The 23,807-nt window shown below is 42.3% G+C and overlaps 1 protein-coding gene across 5 annotated transcripts in view; it reads right to left on the minus strand.

Moving 5' to 3' along the window:
* Positions 1-23,807, minus strand: part of TENM4 (teneurin transmembrane protein 4) — an 894,317-nt gene that overhangs the window by 223,223 nt on the left and 647,287 nt on the right. For 4 of the 5 annotated variants that reach the window (XM_019523990.1, XM_019523994.1, XM_019523992.1 and 1 more), the window contains 3 exons: positions 10,045-10,215; positions 3,936-4,150; positions 2,807-3,017 (listed from right to left, as the gene is read on the minus strand). In XM_019523990.1, the coding sequence (XP_019379535.1) occupies positions 2,807-3,017; positions 3,936-4,150; positions 10,045-10,215 (597 nt within the window). The remainder of the gene's footprint in view (positions 1-2,806; positions 3,018-3,935; positions 4,151-10,044; positions 10,216-23,807) is intronic. The other variant, XM_019523993.1, reaches the window with a different exon arrangement.

Genomic DNA, 23,807 nt, shown 5'->3' on the forward strand with positions numbered 1-23,807 from the left:
CGGGCTAGAAGATCTACTAGGTCCCTTCCGACCCTTAATCTATGAATCTATGAATCTATAAGGAGAGATGTTTTCATGTATCCCTGCCACAAAAATAAAACTGAATGAAAGCTGACCTGGGACAGCTCCACACCATGCAGAATTTCCCCTATACACACACACAGATCTCTAGCCCTCCCTATACTAACTGAATATATTTGCATAGCATTTCAGTTTATCCTGATTCATAAACTTGGCTTATGTCAGGTTGCTATATCCTCTTTACGACCATGTCAACTGAAATTACACCACAAATTACTACGGTATTTACGGACTTAAAATACAGCAATCATGTCTTGTCAGACCTCATGAATACACCAGAAAGGCTTTGAGGCTCTGCTTTCATCTGTGTTTCAGAGAAACCTCCCTGCAGATCTTTGTAAAAGCCAGAACAAAAGATCTAGTTGAAGAAAACTGCTGACCATTTACGCTCAGTCCATTTTTCAGCAGTTCTTTATAAGGGTAGGGCTGTTTGCTGGAGTATTCTGCACAGACGCCAGTCAGGTACTCATGTCATCTTTATCTAAAAATCAGACTCTCCTCTTAACTGGGACATAGTCTCCTTGTCCTAAAATGGGTCTCTTGTAGCTTAAACCGCACACGGCATTTTTGTGTTATGTGGCCATGGGTGGCTGAAACGATTCCTATATGCATGGTGAAATCCTCTGTGTTACCATCTTATTAATGCCTACCATGGATGGGGGATGAAGAGCTAAGCTGGGTGTGCAAAGAGGGTCTTGAGCCTTTGAGTCAGCAAAAAGTCAGAATAACATGACTGGGGGAACCAGGTAGCATGTTACAGATAGTCTAAACCAGTGGTGGCCAAACCATAGCTTGCTGGCATGGTACTTTCAGCTCTCCAGAAATTGGCCAGAGCCTTGCCCACTTCTCCCCAAGGCGGCTCCGGGGGGCAGAGCAGCCTGGCACCTCCTGCTGCTCGGCTTTCCCTGCAGGGAGCATGCCCTGAGGCCATCCTTCTCCCTCCTTCTCTCCCTCCAGGACTGCTGGCTCAGGCACCGGGCTGCCGGGGCTGCAGCCACATTGCTTATCCCAGGGTGCGCGTCTCATGGGGAAAGCTGAAGTGACTTGTGGGGAGGTCACCTCCATTCTGGGTCACTCAGCACTTCCCCCATCCCCCTCTTGAACTTTGGTGGAGGATTGGATATGGCTCCCAGGGTGAGCAACTCTGGCCACCCCGGCCTAAACCAGGCTCACTGCTGGCGTCACATGCTATGTGATCAACCCAAATGTAAGCAGGCGTCAGCTTAAACACTGGAGACCAGACTGTGTTAGTGCTATGGGAAGCTGAAGGTCTTACCCAGCCTCCTTGCTCCATGTCCAAGGGTGTGCTAGGAATGTGTCCTGCTCATTTTCAATGCAAGGATAAAGGTGTAAGGAAGAAAACCCGGACCTAGCCCATACTGTGTCCTCCATTTGGATAACGGAGTGAATGCTCTATAAAAAACATCCTCCACTGGGAGAGCTATTATCATCTCTATCTGCAGGGAAATGTCTCCCAAACTGGTCAGATCTTCTGGAACAGAATGTTTTTTTAAGTGGAGCCCACTGTACATAAGCACATGTGATTCCTCTGGATGGAAGGTGCTGTGGAAAGGTAACATTTGGTTTGATTGCATTTTTGCTGAAGCAAACCAAGTGAAAAATAAATCTGCATTCCACAGAGTAAGCCTTCCATTTATCAGATTCAAGTGCAATTATTTCTGGTGTTACTTAACTTTGAACAGCCTTGAACACATGGGCTTCTGACAGCTAAGGGCTGTTTAAGTTTTTGGTTTTAATTTTAACACAGAATATTATGGTAGCATTTCAACTTGCATATTAAATAAACTTTAGAGGTAAAAGCTGTTTGCTGGAACTTTAATGACTCTGCTTTAATAAGACCTAAACTTTTAATTAACTTGCCAGGACAAATTACAGCCCATAGTTCTCAGGTAACTGCTGCAGACAGCTGAGACTCAACGTCAATGCTTCTTTGGGAAGAGGGATTAATAGTAGCACTGGAAAGAGACTGTTTTTTGCAGGATAGGAAGAAAAATCCATTAAACAATCATTGTGGATAGAAAAAAATTAAGTGCTAGTTCTAGGGAAGACTCTTCAAATCACAACCAAATGGATTTTGGGGGGGGATAAATGTGGGTCAGTCAATTAAACATTATTGGGCGTGTCTACACATGCCCTGACTGCGCAGCAAGTACTAGATGACTGTGCAGTCACTGCCGTTATTGTGCAGTCCTGGCAGTGCATAGGTCATTTCCGATCCTACTGCACAGTAGCAAATGTGCAGTAGCATTGGCTTCATGGTTCACGCCCGTGGACGATACGTCACCAGTGACAAGCTACATCACTGTAGCTCATTGCTATCTCACACAGACGCACCCACTGAGTGGGCAACATAGCATCTCGCATAGATGCACCCACTGAGTCAGACATTAGTTCTGAGCATAGACCAAAGAAGCAAGACCTGAGCCAGTTTGTGGAGGGTGGTAATGATATGCTGTAAGAAAAATCTCTTGTTGCTATGGGCAGTGAGGTCAGGGAAAGCCCTAACATTATCCAGCAATTATGCCACAAGCAGATTTTACCCAAGGCAAGATAGATCTTGGTTGACTGGCCACTGCCAACCAAGAATGATTTCATGGAAGTTAATAGGACTCTATGTGGTGTTGGATGCCGTGCAATGAGACTAAGGTGCTAGAACATGGCCCAAGGTAGACAGATTATACACAGTAATGTCATAAGTCCTTACCAATGGCAGTCGTAAGGAAAGAAACCACCTCAGACTCTTTCCCGTCATTGTAGAAGGCCAGGTGCCATATTCCTGAATCCAAATACTGGATAAATCCTGTCTCATGGCTGGACATGGGCACAAAGCCTCTGTGTTGCCGCTGAGGTCCTTCCAAGCTCCTCGCCTCCTGGGTAAGCAGACGTCGCCCATCAAGGAGCTCCACAAAGTCAAACTGAAATGCAAAACAAGACAGACGCTCGCTGTGCATTTCTGGCTCCTAGAAGATCACACTCCCTGTATTCTTCTGTATTGTGAAAGCATGAGGAGCACTGCATTAAATGGAAGAAACCCACATTTATGGGACCTTATACAAGAGATTTTCCCTGGTGGCTCATGATGTGCTCTGATCCATTCTACTGAGACATGGCTGGCCCTGTTTTGTTTCAGAAACTTCCAGGACCTCTTTACACATGACTGAGTCTACTTCTCCTGGTCTCTTTTCTTCATCTGCTCTTTTCCTAATTTCTCTCACAGCTCCTCTTATACCTTGGCTGAAAGAGTATCAGGGCCAGGATCCTCTGGCTACTTCCAACACATTATAGCTACCATTTTAAATAATAAAATCTGAAAACTTTCCTCTTTAAAGAAAAAAAGCTGAGGTTCTCACATCAGTGACAAGGACAGCCATAGTACATGTAAAGCTAAATTATGATTTGTTGATTTAGCCACTGGTTTTGATGGGACTGAGATTTGGCTCAGCTCATATAAAATGTAAATTTTTTCACTGTACCAATATTAATTTTAATTTCTTAACGTGTACAATCTAAATGCTGCTAATATGGCGACAGTTGTTTTCAGTCTCCTGACTGCTGTTAGTGTAGAAATTTCAGTAATGTTACTTTCCTACTTTTTTTTTAATCCTTATTTCTTTATGTACTTTAGCAAAACATGCTAACCTCCGTGAGGACTGTAAACATGCCAGCTTGGAAGGTTTAAGTCTAATAACGTTCAAGTTACCTGTAAATTTGCTAAATGGTAAAATAAAGGAACAAGAACATCTTTTGTGCAACTCAAAGACAAATAATCATCCGAACGTAACCAAGAAAAACAACCAGCTGGCAACTGGTTCGCTGAAACGAGCTCCTGTTACCTGCGTATGTGAAGGAGGAAGGCCCTTTCTGCCATAGATGCCAACCAGAGCAGCCTTTCCCAGGGACACATTGAACTTCAGATGTACTGGGTGATCGATGAACACCTGAGATCTCCAAAAGATACCAGGAGGAATCTTCTGTGTGGCTCGTCTGCCAACATCAATTTCTCCGGAGTCTATAAAACTGTCGTCTGGAAAGAAACTACTGGGCTTTCCTGCCAAGATACAGGAACAAAAGAAAACCTTGGATTAGCTTAGGACCCTACATGTAATCTGATCAAACTGGTATCTCTGACATTTGCCTTGACAAATGATCAATGGGTGGTCTTCAGAAGACATTATGCCTCAAATCCTTATATCTGATAAGGTTATGCCCAGCTAAATTCATTCTTTCTGCTGAAAAATGGATTCTCAAATAGCCCTCTGTTGCTATCATAACAGAGCTTGGGTAGATACAATCTGATGTTCAAAATGTATCTATTTAATTCACTTTACATAACAGTCATGTTATTTACAGTCATTTATGAGGAAAAGTCATTAATACATTATTGAGAAGTGAGGGATTTATGAGTTTCCACGAAGTGAGATGAGGATGCAGAGACATCTATAATGCCTAATGATGCTTAATTGTGGTGGGAGAAATTAGAGATGCAACTCACTGCTAAGTTAAGGGCTGACAGTAATGTGGACACGTAGGATGGTGACACTCACCAAGACAGAAGGAAGGAGAGTTATATAAAGGAAAGATGTGGAAAATAACATTCTGTACTTCTGTAAGGGCTGCCAAGATAATCAAGGGGCCTGGTGAAGGGGGTCATGATTTTCGCTGCATTAAGCAGGTAGGGAAATCGAGGCACCGGTTTTCAAAAGTGCTGGGAACCTCATTTCTAGGAGCTTACCTTTGAGCACCTGTGGGCTGATACCTACAGGTGGAAACCACCCACAACTCCAAATGAATTAAATGAACTAATCATTATAAATTAAAGTACTATGGAGGAGAAATCAATTACTTTAATTCCATAAGGAAAGGAAGCCGTAGGCCGCTCAGGCTGGACAGTCTTGCACTCAAATTCACAGTATACAATATACAGATCTAAAGAAAACATAGTGAATCGGGGCAGAGGAGCAAATACGACCCCAGAACACCAATCTAAGACTTTTGTTCAGTCACTGGATCATGCTCCCTTACCTGATGCACTAGGAAATAAAGGAGTAACGGGAAAGGAGAGGAAGATGAAAACTGCGCTTGCTTAGCAGATAGCCTTAATTTTGTGATTATGAACATGCTTGGATTTGAAAAGCACATGCTAGTCTTGTATCACCTGCCAGATTTCATCTTGAATAGGAAAAAAAATCAGAGGCCAAGAGGACCATCAAAGGCTGCATTTATTCCCCTTAGAAATTCAAATCACTTGGTCTGTCATCTCTTTGCCATTAAGGCTTGCTACCGTATGTTTTGCAGATGAAACAATTCTAATAAAATGACAAAGAAACTTTCAGGACTATAAAGTCTTTTGTAACAAATTACAGTTGTGGGGTTTTTTATATATATATAAAGAATGCATTTAGGGAATAAGAAATTAAAATGTCTTTTCCAGACATTAAGAATTCTAGTCAAATACTCTAACAATTTACATTTAATCCTGGAATGATGTTGGGTAGGGCAACCCTCTTGTCATATAATAAAATATTTTACTGTTTTAGAGAATAATATTTCATGTAAATGTTAAACTTCTCCATATGTTATCATTCCAATGTAAAGTTCCCAGCAGAGACACATCAGGTTCACACTGCTAGATGTCACTTTAAAATATATATTAAAAAGTTAAAATGGATGTTAACAGGAAGAAATGCCCTGGGACAGTTTTATCTTTATATGATGGGGAAAGCTGCTATTTAATTTTTTATTCCAGCAAAGCACTTGAGTACATGCTTAACTTTAAGTAGGAGCTGTCCCATTTGGACTTAAAAATTACGCGTACATTGAAAGGCTTGATGGTATACACATGCCTCATTATTAGTCTCTTAAATACTGCATCTCATGAAGCTTATGCATAAAAATCTGACTAAGCAAACAAACACAAATTTAAAAAAGGGATTCACAGAAACCAGGCTCCGTTATTGTTATCAGACCCTAATATTACTCCATTTCCTTACATTCAAAGAAATAAGGGAAACCATTTAGAAACCATTTTTTATCGGTTTTTCAGAATAAAGGTTTCTATTAAAAAAGGCAAATCAGAGGTAAACAGGAAATAATCATTGAGCCATTTGTGACACAGGCAACAGTGAAGAATAGTGTGGTGGAGATCAGATTTGCTTAATTTCAAGGATTTTATTTTGTAAATTGGATGATTACCTATTTCATTAATTCTAACACTAATTTTTAGGATACTGCCTGTGTTAAAACACACAGCTACTAAGGTCCATGGGCACAGCTTCCAATTTCATTGCTATGAGATGCAAAGGGTGTAACAAAATGCTAGAGAGAAATGAAAAAACTTTTTATATTTTAGTCCACCTCAAAGATACATTTCAGGGATTCTTACTGTTGTGTTTTATATATGCAGAGAAATTAAAATAGAAAAGCAAAGCACATGGATTGCTCTCTGGCTGTTCATTAATGAAGATCTTACATCAGAACAAATTAGGCGGGGTGAGAGTTTAAAATGCTAAGTGCTGCTATGCAGTAGATAACTGGAAGGAAATGAGCATAAGATGAATTCCTTGTAATACACTGAGCAGTGCTTGCTCAAGTAGGCAAATGGGAAAAAAATGTTGGTCTAAGTCTGAAGCAAAAAATGACCATCTTGCAGAAGTAAATGCGTCTGAACATGTAGATTTAAAATACGCATCTTTTCTTCTCGGCCAGTTATATATATGAAAATGTTTTATGTGTTCTTCTTCTGGAATGACTCAGAATGGTTATTACCATGTCTCTAAACTATCAAGACTTATCTTAACGCAAAGGTTCAAAGCAACGTTCTGTACAGTGACGTGAATTTTGCCCACTGAAGTCAATAGGAGTTTTGTCATTTGGTTTCAGCTATGACTGGATCAAGTCCTAAGCACCAGATATTTCAGAAATAAACTCCAATAAGGATGTAGTTTCAGCAGAGTCCAGATGAGAATCTTTAACTAACTAACCTGAAGCAAAATGACCTCCCGCTCTGAATTCCTAATGGTGCTGTCAAATTTCTCTGCTCCTTCAGTCTGTTTGCCTGCACGCAGAACACTTCAGTTCCCTTCAGCAACTCTTCTTAATTTATTTGGTTATCAGAATGAATGGTTTCATTTTGGGGATCAACTGAATGTGGTTATAATTTGGATGCAACAAGGCACCCTGATTCATTATACCACGTCAGCACATGCTTGCTTATATCTTACCGACTGCAATGATAATTGATCACCTGCTTAAACTTAAATCTGAGGGAGCGCTGAAGTGTTTTGCTGAATGGGGGTCGACTCAGGCACGTGTTTCATTTTTTTTTTTTTGGAGACTGGCATCATGGTTGAAACTTAGTAATGAATGGCTGGAGATTGACCTGAGCTGATAATGCTGCATTCAGTTCAGCAAGGATGAAACCCTCGCTCTAAACAGCCAATTTCATCATGGGACAGGTCGTCTGTTCAAGGACATTTTAAACCATTTTTTCGTTATTCCATTTACATCAATTCTTATTTACAATTGCTGCTCTGCAACACTGCTGGCCCAAACTAGCTGCCCTATCACCAACCTTTTGAGGCAGCAGCAAGTCAAGGGTGGGTGTAGTCACCTGGGAAAGGAAAGACCCCAGTGCTGTCATTTAGGGTTTATTCTGGGTCTGATGGTCTTCGGTTCGACTCCATCTAAAGGGTTTTTTTTTTTTAAAGAAATGTTTCATGTTTCAAGCCAAATCAGCCAAATCAAGTTCAAATCCATGAGTCAGTCCAGAACCTTAAGTAGCCTTACAACCAACAAACATCCTCCACCTCCATCTGGGGCTTCAGATGTTTCCAAATCCTTTGCCGGACATCCTACAAGAAGGCCCGTGCCTGGAGGCTTGGGGTTAGGATGCCCCCAGTTTTCATCTGCCCTGGGCCATAGGGCTGCAGGAGCAAGCTAGGGAGGAGCAACCCATTTCCATAAAGTGGGGTTTAAGCCCCAACACCTTGGTGAGTACTAAACCATGCCAGAAGAGGGTTATCCCCCCGGGGCGTTTAAGGAACACTGCCTTCCAGATACATGGTGTTTCCTCATCAAAACAGGTGATCTACATACACAGCTTTGAATGGCAAGTAACTCAAAGTAACCTCAGCTGTCCCAGGGGAAAGGTTATCTCAGACATTTCATGGGTACTTTAAGTGAGACAATGGGCTGGTACCTCTGTAGGATCCCAAGATAAGAGGCTCTGTCTCAGGAGAAACCTCATACCTGTTTTTACTCTTACTGTATCATTGGGCTCAGGTCACGCTCCAGATAGTCCACAAGTTCCCTAACACTTACAGAAAGACCACTCTGAGGTTTCTAGCTGCCTGCTGCAGTGCACAAAATCCCCATTGAGCAGAGTTGCCCCATTCAGAGAACTCCACAGGAAAGCTGATGTGTATGCACATGTGTGTTCATTTATGCATATACTCAGAGACACATCCTGCACTTCTATTCAGACAAAACTCCTATTGATTCAGTGGGAATTTGGCTGAGGAAGACAGAGTGAAAATTGAGTGGACACCTTTGATTGGGTCCCCTGACTTCTAGATAAATTATTTCTTCTTTTCATTTTGACTTCTAAGAGGGAAGGTGGGGATCAAATGCAATATTTAGCCAATTACACACACAGTAATTTAAGCAGGGGACAAATTAAAAAAAAAACAGGCTTGATCAAGAGGCCTTTTCTAATACAGCTAGAGGGGAGGTCTGTAGTTTTCTGCACTACATAGCTAGCCTGGCACCATTTTGGATTAATTAATTTTACACTGCAATAATTTCATTTGACACTCACCAATCAGTACTAACAATGTTGTTTTTTTAAGAAGTATGTAATTACAGCTGCATTCACTTTAATAAAGACAGATAACCCCTTCAAGCAAAAATGGTGCAATTCATATAAACCACAGGGCTAACACAGGGCATGACCCAAAGCCTGTTGAAATCAGTAGACAGACTTCTACCAGTTTCAATTTTTTTTGAATCAGGCCCGGATTCTTTAAGTCTCTTATTCACCACCTCACAATTAATATTCCACCAAAACCAGGCAGTAACTATAGATTTCCTGGAATGGAAATACATTTTATTTCAATTTTGCTTAAAGAGAAGAGGATGCAGCAAACAATAACTTTATCAGATTCAACTTTGAATTCCCTGTTTCTCCATCCGTTTTCTTGGCAGTGACAAAAAACGGCACTTTGCAGGGTCACCACGAGTGGCCCAGTTGGTTCCAAACAAAGTGTCTTCGAATAGTATATTGTTTCCTAGGTTAGACCCCAATGCTGCATCGTTCTCAGCATGTCAGGTACCTTCCACTTCAGTTGCAGATGAAATCTGTCAATGCCAGGCAGATTTTGCACTTTGCTGAATGAAGCCCTTCATTTGGCCAGTTCTGCCAAGAGATGGCCAACTTCAGAAAGTGGAAGTTTGCCGGGTCTACAGCCCTTAATAAATCTTGTGGTACTCAAATCCCGGACAACTAATATCCCCAAAGAAACATGAGAACAAGCATTTTGGTTTTGCTGTAGAAAAAGCACAACCCAATCCTCAAGGTATCATTTTGACTTGCAAGACATGAAGGTGGTTTCTTATGAAATCTGCCCTTAGATGACATGAAGTAGGGTTTTTGTGGTGAGGGTACCATACCCAAATGAAATGCAGGGCAGGTACTTCCCTCTTGAGAGCCGTCTTGAGCACTGATGAAGATGCGGACTATGTTAGTGCACGTTAAAAGGATAGGACACTTAGAAACATATGAGAACATGACTGACGACTACTAGTTCTAGACGTGACAGACTGGAAAAGCACCAGACTACGGTGCTGGAGGAAAGGCAGTATTGGAGGGGAATGGAGCATGAGATTGGATGGCTGGAGTTCAGAGGCAGACAGAGGACTCACAACATGGACACACACCAACCATACCTTCGCTGGGTCCTTTGCCTTTCCTGTCAGGTAACTCTAACCCTGTGCCCCCTGAGGGATATAAGGAGACGTCCGTTGGCACTGGCCAACTGCTGGATGTGTCTTCTGTGATTTCATACATCTGCCCTTCCATCGGCTGCAGGTGCCAGGTTAGGCCAAACAGGTGCATGGCTGTGGTGAGCAATGAGAAAAGTCATCTTTTTCTGCTGGGAAGAGCTTCACAACTACAGGGAGACACTGCCGACCCTCATCCTAAGGTTGTACGCTACTCCCTGCTAAAACGAAACATAGGGGGTTTCAGGTCATGTCACAGCTCATGCTGGTACTGCACTACTACCAAGAAAATATCAATTTCTCGGGACTACCCTCCACTCACTCAACTTTTGCCCTGGTTCAGCTCTTTTGACTCCAATGTCTCCACATACACCTGAACCAGGGATGGAAATTCATCGAACAGTCTTCCAAACTTAGGAGGTGGTGCACGTTATTTTCCTATGTCCAGGACATGGAGTCTTTGCTTTGCATTAGTGTATGAACAAGTTATTGTCCAAATTCCTTATTTATTTTTTATTCAGCCCTCCTCCAGGGAAACTCTCACTGAGTCAATAGGATTTCTGCCTGGGAAAGAGATGAATAAACTTTTAGGAGTTCCAAGGTCAGCCTCAAACTCATCACTTGGTTAGTGTTATGCTTTTAGTTGTATGTGGATGGGTGCGAGTAGATGCAACTGAACACTCCTCCGTGCATTTCCAGTTTTCTCCTAAGAAGGGCAAAAATACATCTTAGAGATTTAACCCATGAGTAACACCAACTGGACTTGCATGATTTCAGGATGGTGTGTTGTAGGTTTCTGGGATCATGCAAAGCCATTCAGTACATGACTCTGTTTCAAGACGTTACATAAAGGGCAGTGAAGTTAAGGAACGAGAAACAGCACTTAAAAGGGAAACGCATGTATGGAGAGAGGCATGCTATGCAATTAATACTTGCTCTCTGAAAACGTAAAGGTAAACAGTGTAGCTTCCTGTATCAGTCCTTCCTTCTCCAATATAAACATTTCATATTTAATTACTATCCAGTTTACCTTTGAGCTCTTCTCAGTTAAATGATCTGATACCCACTATACTTGGAATGACATTTTCCTATTAAGGGTGCACTCTGCTATCTTATACTATAGATCCTCTGAGAAACTGTACAGTGACATAAACATCAGAACATAAACAGAAGGTAGGAAATAGGAAGAGCACAGATCATTTTTGTTGGCTAAGCTGTCATTTTATTTACAAAATTAAGTTCGAGTTTGTCAAACAGTCTGATGAGGAACATAGAGTTTATTTAAATCTCTGCATGGGGAACAATCTTTTTCAAGTTGATCAAAAAGGCATGTGACCAGTTCTTTTAAAATAAGATGCCCAGATATACATTGTAAAATTCCCCCTTTTTTCTGCTCTGCTCACAATTATATCATTCACTAGCATGAATAAGACTGTCTTGCAGCAACAGAGAATGGAATATAGCTAAATAGAGTGAGAGCAGAATTCCCACTTTATGAAATAAATAGGCACTGGGTTTGTTACCAAAGCCTTAATTAATCAATTAGGAAAGAAAAACCCTTCAAAAATTCCCTAGTAGAAAGGAGAGACTCTTCGGGACCTGTTCAAAAGCAGAACATTCCTATGCAGGTCCACATACAGGTCCACAAAGCGCTGGGAAGCTGCAGATAGAGCTGTTGATTCAGATATGACTCTTAGGATACACTGGCAAGTGTTTTTGCTTTTAAATAGGCCAGTGGGTTTCTACAGAAATACTATATGAGGTGGGGGGATGGGGCAGGGGGAAGAGAAAGAAATCAGACAGACCAAATATGGGGAGGATGAAGAGCTTGCAGGGAACCTCAGGCACTGATCTGCCAAAACAACGACATGCCACTTTTATTCATACTAGGTAAGAGCATAATTTGCACGCCAGTCCTAATTAGCTGCCTATTCCTTGCCCTGTAACAAACCCCAGTACCACACATGTCTGCTAGGTGCATAAACTGCTAAATGCATAGCTTGCTGGAACCACAAATGTAAAATAAACTGCTTGAGTTTAGTGGCAACGCATAGGGGGTGCACGTGGGGGGAGGTGCATGTGCACCCCCTGAGAGCACCGGTGCACCCCCTGACAAGCCACACTTGCCACTTAGGCAATGGGCAGGGGGGCAGGTGGGAGCGGCAGTGCCCACCCTGCAAGCACCAGAAGCAGCTGCAACAATTGGTCGCAGTGATCGACTGTCTTGCGATCGGCTGCAGGGACGCCCCCCACCAGTCAGCAAGATCAGCCGCAGGGGGTCCCCCGTCCCTGGTTGCTGATTGGCCACTGGGAGGGCACATGCTCCCCCTGACTAAGGCAGCACCAGTCGCCCATGCTTGAGCTCACAGCTTGCCAGGACAAGAAATGTAAAACTTGTCAGTACATCTCTACCCCCCACAATAACTACATCCCACAACAGAACCATCCCCATTCCTGAATCTTACACCTGCACCTCCAGAAATGTTATATCTCTCATTCAGTGCATTGAATGCCCTGATGGAAAATATGTAGGAGAAACCAAACAACAACTGTGTACCAGAATGAACGCACACTGGGTGCGTCTACTTGAGACGCTTACTGTGCAATAGCCTAATAACACTGCGCAGTAGCACACCAGTCAAAAACCATGCTAATAAGCTACTGCGCATTAATGAACATGTAGACGTGCCCACTGAAAATCTACCACAGACTTTTTTTTTATACAACATTCATGCAGGTCTATCTTAAACTAGTTGTGGCCACTTTGAAGCAGTTTATGTGCACTGAACTTCTGTTCTGTTGCATGTTTAAACCAATTTCCGATCATTTAAACTGGTTTATGTGTAATGTCTGTCCATAGCCTATGGGAGGTTGTGGAAATGAGGGGAACTGATCAGTTTCAGGCCTACTAATTCCATAGCATGGAGACACCCGTAAGCAAGGTTCGTTAAGCACGAGACTATCTAGCTTCCCTCACTTTCAAGGCTTCTGATAGTTTCAGGATCAGTACCTTTATGGAAGAGTTGCATGCCTTGTGCAAAGTTGCCCAAGGTGTCCCGGTCTCCAGGTAGATGTAATTAGCCCATGAGCAGGGCTGTACTAACATGGCTGTTCTGCTTTGGATTTCAGCTATACCCTAAGAAATGTACCAAATAGTCCAAAGGTTCACTTAATGACTTTGTGCCCTGGGCAGCTGCACCAGCCAGGCTGCAAGTATTACAGCTCTAATTGATATTTACCTTCTCCTGCTGCATGTTGTGAAGCCTGGTTCATGAATATTCGTAAAGAACCTGAAGGTCTTTGGCTAAAGACTGCATTGGAAATGTAAGGCTGGCACGGAAGCCTTAATTAGAAAGCCAGCTTTTGTTGTCAGCTAACAAAGCTATCATCTAAAATAGAGCTGCGGTGGTTGCCATGTGTTGACCCCGGCATCTCACAGGCAACATGTAAGGACTAGATACATGTGTTGAAAGTACTTGCAAAATATAAAATGTGTTAATTAACGGGGAATTATTATAATACCCCCTCTAAGTGCTAACTGAAGTGAGAAAGCTGGAATAAGCACACCAGACTAGAGGTAAGGTACATTAAGACTGCTCTACGATGCTCATGAGGACATGACTGGACAGATTAGAATCACAGACTCATAAAGAAGTGGGGCTGGAAGGGACCTAGAGAGGTCACATCTAGTCCAGCCCACTGCCCGAGGCAGGATCATCCTTATCCCAACCATCCTACACAAATCCATTGTCTAACCTCTTAGCATTACGCACAACATAACCTAACCTACCACAGGTAAAACCAGAGGACCACAGAGTACAATGTTCTGCTGCTGTAAAGATAGATATGCAGCCATAGGTAGCTGCACCCCAACCACTGCAAAGGCAGATAAAAAAAGCACAACACTTTTCTCCCAACCAGAACACAAACTCAGCATTTTCTTTGGAGGCTCTGGTTCAACTTATTTTCATAAGAAACCATAATATCTTGCTTCTCATTATTATTACTATTTTATAAATACCAAGAGTTTATGCTGTTGCGAGCTGGAGGAAGAGTCTGCCTCCCATTTGCTCTCCCCTAAATGCCACCCTTTTGCTGAAATGTCAAGCAATACCAGTGAAGGATGCTTTGGGTTTGTAGATCTCAGTGGGATAAACGGTTGATACCCGCTGTTGCTTAAAGGTTTTTGAGAGCTGCACGATTCAATCATGCTTTGTGCTAAATGGAAGCAATGTCCTTCTGGGTGAAAAAAGGGGAATGAGTGGGGGCCTGGAACCATGCACGAGACTCACAGCCACATGCTTTGAAGTGTTAATGGTTCCTAAAAGCAAAGTGAAGCCATAATAAAGTGGGGACACCTGATGTTCTTAGTCCTCAGATCATGTTGAACCCACTGCTGACATTTTCTTTGCCTTCCCCACCCCCAGCAAGATGTACAAAGTGGCTCTCAAAGTGCAAGTTGCACCCTGATAATTTCCCCTGCCTGCCACCAAACGTGAAGGTCAATAGATATCTTGATATTGAAAGCTCCCTGTATATTAAAAGAGCACAGTGCAATTAGCAGCCATTAAGATGTACCACTCAGTACAACATCATTTCGCTTTCACAGCCTGGGAAGCCTTCTGGCATGCACTTTTCAGAAGCGCTGGTTACATTTCTATTAGTTAATAGATCTAATAGGCTCTTTATCTGGGCTTGCTTAGAAGTGAAACAGTATGTAGGGAAATCCAGTGAGGGTGCTCACTGGGGCGTATCAACACCGATCCATTGGAGAAAGCCACAGCAGGGGGACACGTGACCTATCAGGCTTGTGTTTTTTTGAAAATCATTTTTAAACGGAGTTGAAGTGTTGGCGGAAGGAGTCCTGGACACTGAAATTTGCCACTGAAATCTGCCACAGCCCAGAGAGTAAGAGGCACATTTCTTTATTGCTGTGCCAACAGGAGGTCTCCACCCTGTTTTTAGTGGCTAAACAGGGTTTAGTCTCTACAGTCCTTTCTACCCTCAGCTCTTCTGCTGAGCCTTTTGCCAAGGGATGCTGATTAATGCTAGCCGGCTGCTGTTTGATGTGGCTGTGTGTTGATAAGGCACCAGAGTCAGATTCACTGCAGAGAGGCAGTGGTATGGGTCTTCCAGTGGCTTTGTTTCATTTGCTAGAGCCGAACGATTTTGATTTGCAAATGAAACTCGAGTTTTTGAGGACACTGAATGTGCAAGCTCATTATTTTTGTTTCACAACAGCTTCCTTTTTTGCCCAGCACTCTTCCTCTCGCACAGCTCCTCTTGGGAGCGGAGAGCATCATCCTGTGCTGTTGAAGAGCTGCAAAAACTGAGAGAGGGGATCAAAGTTTGCTTTCAATAGGCAGGGTCTTCTGGATATCGCTCCATTACTGGCTTGGCTTATGACACAGCACAATGAGGCAGTCCAAAAAAAAATCCTACTCAGCAGAAGAGAGAAGCTAAAGGAACATTTCAGATGAAAAAAGACAAAGAAAGTAATTCACATGGTCAACAAAATGGACATCTCTTGGGACAGGTTGATGGAGTGAGGGAGTTCGCACCAAGAGGCAGATGATTGTGATAGATCACCGGGAGAAGAAAAGACAAGACATGCTTAGTGAAGCATAAGAGACCTCCGAAAACCTCAGAAGTCAGCAAAAAAAGTGAAAAACACATTGCTGGCCTTTTATTAGCTTGTTGACTTGCCTGGGCCAGCAAGGTAAGGGTAATAAATAACCAATACAATCAATTATGGCGTTTGAAATTAAGGCCCAATGGAAAGGCTCTGGCTAAAAACACCAGCTGCTTTTCATTGTGTTCAGAGCGGGCCGTGGAAAGTGCATTTGTGGTGTAGTCTCTCAGCCGCTGGCTGTTACGTCCCATGCTAGTCTTTGAGGGCCAAACTGTGAAGCCATTACTCACTGCTGGGTCACTCCTTACACAGGCAAAACTGCCACTGAATGAGTAGGAAATGAGAACTGCTTCATGATTTGGCTTTGAGTGATTATAAAACAAAAAAGAGAATTACTCAGAACAGAGAAAGGCTCAACAGGAACAATGAGCAAATACTAATATAATGATAATTATAATAGGAACAATCACCTTGGTTTTCAAAAGGCCCATAAGGGTTTTAGGCATGCAGATCCTATTAAAATTCAATAAGATTTGGGTGTGTAATTCTCTCAGGCCCCCCTGAAAATCCCAGCCAACACTAAAACGGTAATGATGCTCAGCAATTATACTCTGTCTTCCACCTTGTGATGTCGATGCACTTGACATGAACATACGGTGGGAATGGGAAAGCTAAGTTTTCTGTCATAATGGCTCCTTCCTCCTCTGGTTGAGGCAGGGTGCCACTGGGTTCCATTTTAAGAAGTGCTACCACTTCATCTGCGGCTGCAGAGCATCTCCGGGGCACCGGTACAATGAGAGCTGGGCCAACCTCTATGGGGAAGGAATCGGTGTTCTTATGAAAATGGCTTTTCCCAAGCTAATGCTCTCTCTCTCCCCGACAGATACAGCTTATGCGGATATAGCAGAAGCAAGCAGAAAAAGGTGATGAGGACTATGGCTAAGTACAGAAGTCACAAAGCCAGAGACGGAATCAATTCGATCTTCACAGGTTTCTCTAAGCTGTGTAGATTGAACCGATAATGAAGCCAACTGGTATTACCTAACTCAGGTAAAAGTTGGATACTACATTCATCCAGGTCTATCTGAAAACTGGTTTTGGCCATTTTGAAACCAGTTTATGTGCATTGGACTTCTGTTTTGTTACAGGTTTAAGCTGGTTTCTAATCACTTCCACCTGTTGATGGGCAATGTCTGTCCCCAAAAGAATAACAAGAAAGGGAACAGGGTGAAGAAAACAAGAAAGCAAGAGAAGGGATGTAGGAAAATGCCAGGAGAATGACAATGTGAGGAGAGAGGAAAGATTATGGGAGAGTAAGAGAGAGGGGAAAAGGAGCAGACAGAAGAGTTCTTCATATAGGCCAGGAGGGTTTTCGGACCCATTTTAAATCTTCCATTCTTCTTCTGCCTCATCTACTTCTTTGGTGTAGCCCCTTTTCAGGTATTTCTCAGACTCTGACCTAAATGTCCACCGATCTTCTCTTACAACAACCACACCTTTAGAAGGATTCCTGATCAGTCCCCTTTTTTTCTTTCAGTTGAAATAAATGGGATTCGACGCAGGGTTAATTCTGCCTCGAGTCAATGTATTGCTTTCACTCCTGCCTCTGGGATAAACTTGACTATAATTATCTGGATAACCGTCTCTTGCACTACACTTAAATTATATGATTTCTGGAGAAGTGGGAGAATTGACTGAGGCAGAATTAATCATACTTTTGTGACATTCAATGTTGTTATGAAAAAGAGACTTTCATCAAGAAATAATCACCAGTTTGTCAATCGTCAATAAAGCAAAGAAGAGGCACGCACGATTAAGGGTAATATAAAACAGTAAAACAGACATTAGAGGAGGAAAGCAAACAAACCCTTCCTTGCAAAGTGGCTACTGCCATTTAAGTCAGGCATGAGTGAACTTTATCCTGAGTGACAGATGGGCAAGGTACTGAAAATCCAGGAATCAAGAAACCTCACTGCAACTACCCATGGCAATTGGTGTGAGACTGGACTCGGCATAAGCGGAGGTCCATTGTGGCTGTTCTCTCTGGGTGTGTCTACACATTCATTAATGTGCTTTTGCTAATGCACATTAAATATGTGCATTAAATATGTATCTCTTTGTGAGGTACTAGAAAAAGGCACGTCAGCCTACTTTAATGCACATTAGCGTAAGCACACTTTTGGTGACATGCTAATGTGCATTAAAATAAGCGAATGTGCATTAAAGTGCACATGTAGACGTGTTCTCTGTGTATATGAAGATGAAACCTCTGGCCTGTGATCTATGGCCTCCACTCCATTCAAGCACCGTCACTTTCCTGTGTCCTGTGGGGCCTCCAAAGGCAAGTAGAGGGCATACAAAATTTCAGTTTAGTTCTTGATCGCATTTAGTAGGTAAAACAAACAACACCCACCCCCACCCCAAACCCCAGCCTTCCAGCTGCAGCATCACAGGCCTTTGAAACCTTTAAGGAAGAGACTAGAAAGGCCTGCTCTACAATGAAGCAGTTAAGCTGAACATTTGTTCAATGCAGAGAGTCAGCACTTCCTATTGAGCATCTTCCTAATTACCCCCGGGATGAAAGAATTTCAAGTGATTGCCTGTCCATTCAAACTACTAATAGATGATCCCTGGCCCCTCCAGTGCTAAAGTGGCCACTAGCACACTTGTCATTTCCTGCAGAGAGGGAAAATCATTTAAAAAGGCTTGGCATATTTAGATTAATTCCTTTAGGAAAATTTTTTTTCAAGTGTCAACCTATGAAAAAAATAAATGAGTTTTATGTAAAGGTGTCGTGGCTTATCAAGAAAGCTGTCTGCCTATGTACAATCTGTAATTTCCCCCCTTCTTTCTCCTCACTCACACCATTTAGAAAGTAGAAGGGGAAGTTGCAAGATGGATCTCAGCAACATTTTGCTGTTATTAGGCAGCTTACTACACTGAAGCAGCTTATTTCAGTCCCACAGCTGCCAGTAAATGTGGTGTTATACATACTCAGACCTTTTTCAGTAAAATAATATTTTTCCTTCTAGATTCCCTTTATGGCAGGGACCATATTACTCTATATATTACAAATGTATTTCTTCACGGTCAAAGTCAATTATAAGATAGTCCCACTGTACCTCTAAATGGAGTTTTAATTTGTGTATATAATATTAGAAATAGGGATTTTCCCATTGGGATATTCACTTCAATTAGAGAAACGAGGACAGATGATCTTAACAGGGGGGCTCCCCCCCTGCTTTGTAATTGCTAAAATTCTGGGTTAGCCTGTTGTGGACAGTATAATTTTACATACACCTTTTCATTAAGCACCTATAAATGGCTGATCCCTAATTAAAAGAAGGTAATTCACATAGTTAATTCACATCGTTAAAGAGCACCTCCTGTACACTTCCCCCTGTCCCCCATTATCTCCACCTGGATTGTTTTGTCAGAACAACTGCTTTCTCCCAGTGATACACAAGGTTGTATAATTCCTGTATCTGTGTCTTGCTACATCATCCAGCATAATGGAAATCTGGTCTTCCAGTCCAGCCATTTGCCTGTCAATTCCATCATCACTAAAATGTCAATTAAGCATTTGTTATTATTTATTATTCATATGGTGGTAGCATCTGCGATCCCCAGTTATGGTTGTGCTAAGTGCTGTACACATGCTGAATAAAAAAGAAGGCAAGCTTCTTCAGGTAGATGTGGTATCTTTTATTAGACCAACAGAGTAGTTGGAAAAAAGTTCTTTGCAAAGCACTTAGACCACCTAAATCACAGTCCTCGGTGCTGGTCATTACATATAAGGATGTGACAGGTTTCCTCATGTATGAGTTTTAAGGAGACTTAGGAGATGACATATAAAAGCCTATTTAGAAAAAAATGAAGAATATTTTATGATCTTTCTGAAGGGAGCTTGAAAAAAACCAAACTGTTCATGGGGAAAGGGAATTTGAGGCTAAAATCTTCACTACTTTCTCTGTGTGAAAGCTGGCAAACTGAGACCAATGTATAGACTCAGGAAGCTGATTAAGTGGATGACACAGCAAAATTAACAACACTGGAATCTCCTGTCCAACTCACACCCCCTCTCCCTTCAAGACCATGGGCAAAATCCAGCACAGGACTCTAGGGAGCTATGAATCTAAGTGAATGGTACAGATCAGTGTTAAAAGCTCTCTCAGTAACAAAATTTAAGGTAACATGACAATTTGTATGCTCTGGGCTCAGACTGAATCCAGCGCACAGACCAGGGCAACAGCAGCCAAATGCAACCCACAAAGCTCTATAATGAGGTCCCACAGATATCTTTATATTTGCTTACATTCCCACCTCTGCCTCCATCTAAAAAGAATGTTATAATTGCAAGGGTTTAGCACTCTAACATGAGGGCTAGGGACAGACATTACTCATAAACCAGTTTAAGTGATCAGAAACTGGTTTCAACCTGTAACAAAACAGATGTTCAGTGCACATAAAGCAGTTTGAAAATGGCTGAAACCAGTTTGAGATAAACCCGTTTGAATGTAGTGCCAGACTTAATGGATTTGGGTCAAACTGCTTTATGCAATGTCTGCCCCAGACCCCTTGCTAGTTTAAGTTAAACCAGACTCCCCTAGCATGCTCTCTAGGCTGGACGGGGCTCTCCGCTCCACAGCAGGGCTAGCCCCTCCCCAATGCTCCGTGGTTGAAGCTCCAGCTGCAACTGCAGGCATCTGCCTGGCTTCCCCCTGCTCTTCCACTCCTCTCCCCACACCCTGCTAAGCAGGGATGCCCTGTCCCCTCTGCTTTACACACACACATCCCAGCATTAGCTAGCAGACCACATGCTGGCTATGGTCCACACTGTGGCAGACAGGACAAAGGCAGAATCAACAGGTAACTGGTCGTGTCCCTCTGTGGTTTTCTTAATGGGTGATAAACACTGAGTTAGGGGTGATGAACACAGTGTTATCAATTCCCTGCTGGGCTGGTCAGAAGGAGGAGGGAGGGGCCCTCCCTAATCAGAGTGTCCTGCCAGGGCGCAGCATTGTGGAAAGGGAGGGAGGGCTGCTGGTGCCCCCTGGCTTCTAGCCTAAGCCACTGCAGGCACGTGCCTGCATTTCTCGGATGTCTGTGCAGTTACAAACTGATTCAGCTTAGCCAGGTTAGAATAACCTGAAAAGCTTGAATCAATTCAGGCTCAGGCTTTTTGAATGTCTGTCCCTAGCCTAGGAAAGGCCAGAGTTATAGTGGCCTGAAAAACTTTAAATGGCAACTGTATTCCTATGTATTAGGACAATCTTTAAATACAAATTCACAGGATATTTTTCCATCTTACCTCTTCTGGAAGGACAAAACGCAGGGAAACCTGCAGCTTCAGGATTTAGCATGCTCAGTGAAGAGGCGACCTGTGCAGTTACGATCAGCATTAGGTCTGCAATAAGATGCAGCATGCTTAGCTGCTCTCTGGAGATGCTGCCCGTGCTACCCTATACAAAAAGGATCTGTGAAGGGATACTGCCTCAATGCCTTTGCAGGGTTGCCACACAGGGCATGAGGGACTGGGCATGCTCAGCGCAAGCAGACTCCTCTCAGAGCTGCCAGGTACCAGCAAGACCCTACTGAGGGAGGACTCAGTTCTGCCAGACATAGGTGAATTTTCAAAGATACAGAAAAGACATGTTACCTGCAACTACAGCAAGACTCTTGAGCAGATTCTGTACTACCCTGAGCCTTGGGCTGTCACCTGCACCTTTGCAAAATAGATACAAAATAGTAGTGAGTCAGAACGGCCACATTTCATGCTGGTGAACAACTACATCAGATGCAAAGTGGAGAAGAACCAGGCCGTGTGTGCCTGACTGCATATTACCCTGCTAAGGTGCCAATGTCTGAGACAATTTCAGCCATCTTTTTGGATCCAGGTATTCTGCAAATGTGGCCATATCAGAATCACCAATTACAATCAGGATAACTGTTGGCATGTGGCACATATAAGCCTTATCTTTCCCTATGGGCATTAGCTCTGGAAGGATAGCCAATGTAAATCAACTATCTCTGACCACTAGCATTATTTCTCCTCGTAGTCTAAACCTGCCATTTTTTTTCTACTCAGTGATCAACCATCAGAAACTGCAGACAGCTCCTCCTACACTACCAGATACAGTTTATTTCTCTAATGGATTCCTTCACTGACAACAGTGGCTCTTCTGTATTTCTACTAGAACCAGAGTTAGCAGGGGCAGAAAATTTTAGAGAAGCCAAGCAAGGAAAGGTAAGGTAATTCTTACTGCTGACAAGATCTTTACATTAGATATGGGAACCATGCTTCAGCTGTACAAAATGGACCATATGCCATTCAACAACTAAGTTATGCATGACAGGGCTTGAAACAGGTTGCCATACCCAGTTCCCAGCACTTTTGCTGCTGGCAGGCTTCTGACTGCACTGTGGACTGGGCTTCAGTGCAGGGGTAGTCAAGCTAAAAGGCAGGTAAGAAAGGCTGGTTACTATGTGAGGGAATAGTAATTCTTACATTTAAACTTAATGGTCAGTTTCCAAGGAAACTCTGAATATCAGCTCTCCATTAATTTGCAAAAAAAGTCATGGTGAGTCACAGTTTATTGCATTGGTGCTCCTGCCAAAGTCCAAAGGACCACTTATGGAGCAGATCTATCTTAAAATGGGCAGTGATGCTATCATCTCATTCTCAGGAAAAAAAGGCCTGGATTTCTTGCTGTTAAACAGGTTGACCTATTATATCACGTTGGTAGCACAGTTTAACAGCACTTTACTCACAGTTGCAAATATGTATCTCTAGTGGACATTGCATACAACATGCTCATATTTCAAATGACAGCATAAGCTGTAAATATAAAAAATGGATACAAGCAAATATATAGTCCAACAGAAGTGTACGTAGTATTCCTGCAGACAAGGCTTTAAAGGTAATTTCTAATTCATGCTATAAAAGAGAGGGAGGAGAATCACTGAACTCTAACTGAGGAATGTTTCTCACTGTCACTAGACATCCCTAACTGAGCCTATTATTATGACTAGTTACCCCACACAAATGCATGGTATTTAAAAACAGTGAAAGAAAACCCATTATGGGAAATGTTTCCTTCTTTCTCTCTCTGTTTAACTGCAATTAAATTATGTTATTTCACAGTAATTAGTATGAAATAAAAACACGGACTCGAAGAAAACTCCTTTCGCTAGATATTAAGATCTGTAAAATTGATTCCTTCTTAGAGTTTGTGTGCAAAGGTCAATTTGAGCTGTGAAATGAAGATTATAGCAGCACATCTGTGCCACTGTCATAAAGTCTATGCCAGCACTTTTACTGTTGATGGGGTTTCACTCCCCCCCCCCCCAAACGGGGGTTTATAAAAATTATAAAATCTCAATACAAGCAAAATTTACTGATAAGAGCTGGGAACCCATATCCCCATTCCCTTCCTCTGGAAAAAGAAAAGGGAAGTAAATGAAGGCACACCATTTTCCAAAAAATCATTATAACCAGTGATGACTTAAACATGGAAAGAGAGACTTTGATGTTGTGACACTGACATGTGGTTTCACAATGCAAGCACCAAGTTCAGAAGGATCCAACTGGAAGTACAGCCCAGATCAGCTCTTGATCAATGACAGACTCAACTGTTCTGGTCCATTTTTAAATAGAGGCAGTTTTCCAATGGTTCCATAGCCAAAAGAAAAGACAAAACTTTAGTAAAAAGCTCAGCCTAGTTCAGTGTTGAAGTAAAGGCAGAAATTAAAGGCTAAAAGAAAAAAACCCCCAATATATAAGGAATGGAACAAAGAGGAAATGGAGGTTAAAAAATGCAGAAAACTGATCAGGGGAAATTAAGTACATCGAGGAAAAATCACGACTGTTTGGACTAAGGACATAAGAAGTTTTTTTTAAGGTTTATTTGGAAGAAAAGAAATCCGGCAAAAAGCACAAGCTTGCTATTAGATTGAAGTGGTAATGTGGTTAATATTGCTTCATGAAAGGTAGAAGCATTTAATAACTGTTTTTATTCTGTGTTTGAAAAGAAGCAGGATGATGAAATGCTATTTTATGAGGATGAAGTGGTCCTTT

This window comes from Gavialis gangeticus, unplaced genomic scaffold, assembly GCF_001723915.1.
Source record: "Gavialis gangeticus isolate Ggan-Ray unplaced genomic scaffold, GavGan_comp1, whole genome shotgun sequence".
In the NCBI taxonomy this organism is placed as follows: Eukaryota; Metazoa; Chordata; order Crocodylia; family Gavialidae; genus Gavialis; species Gavialis gangeticus.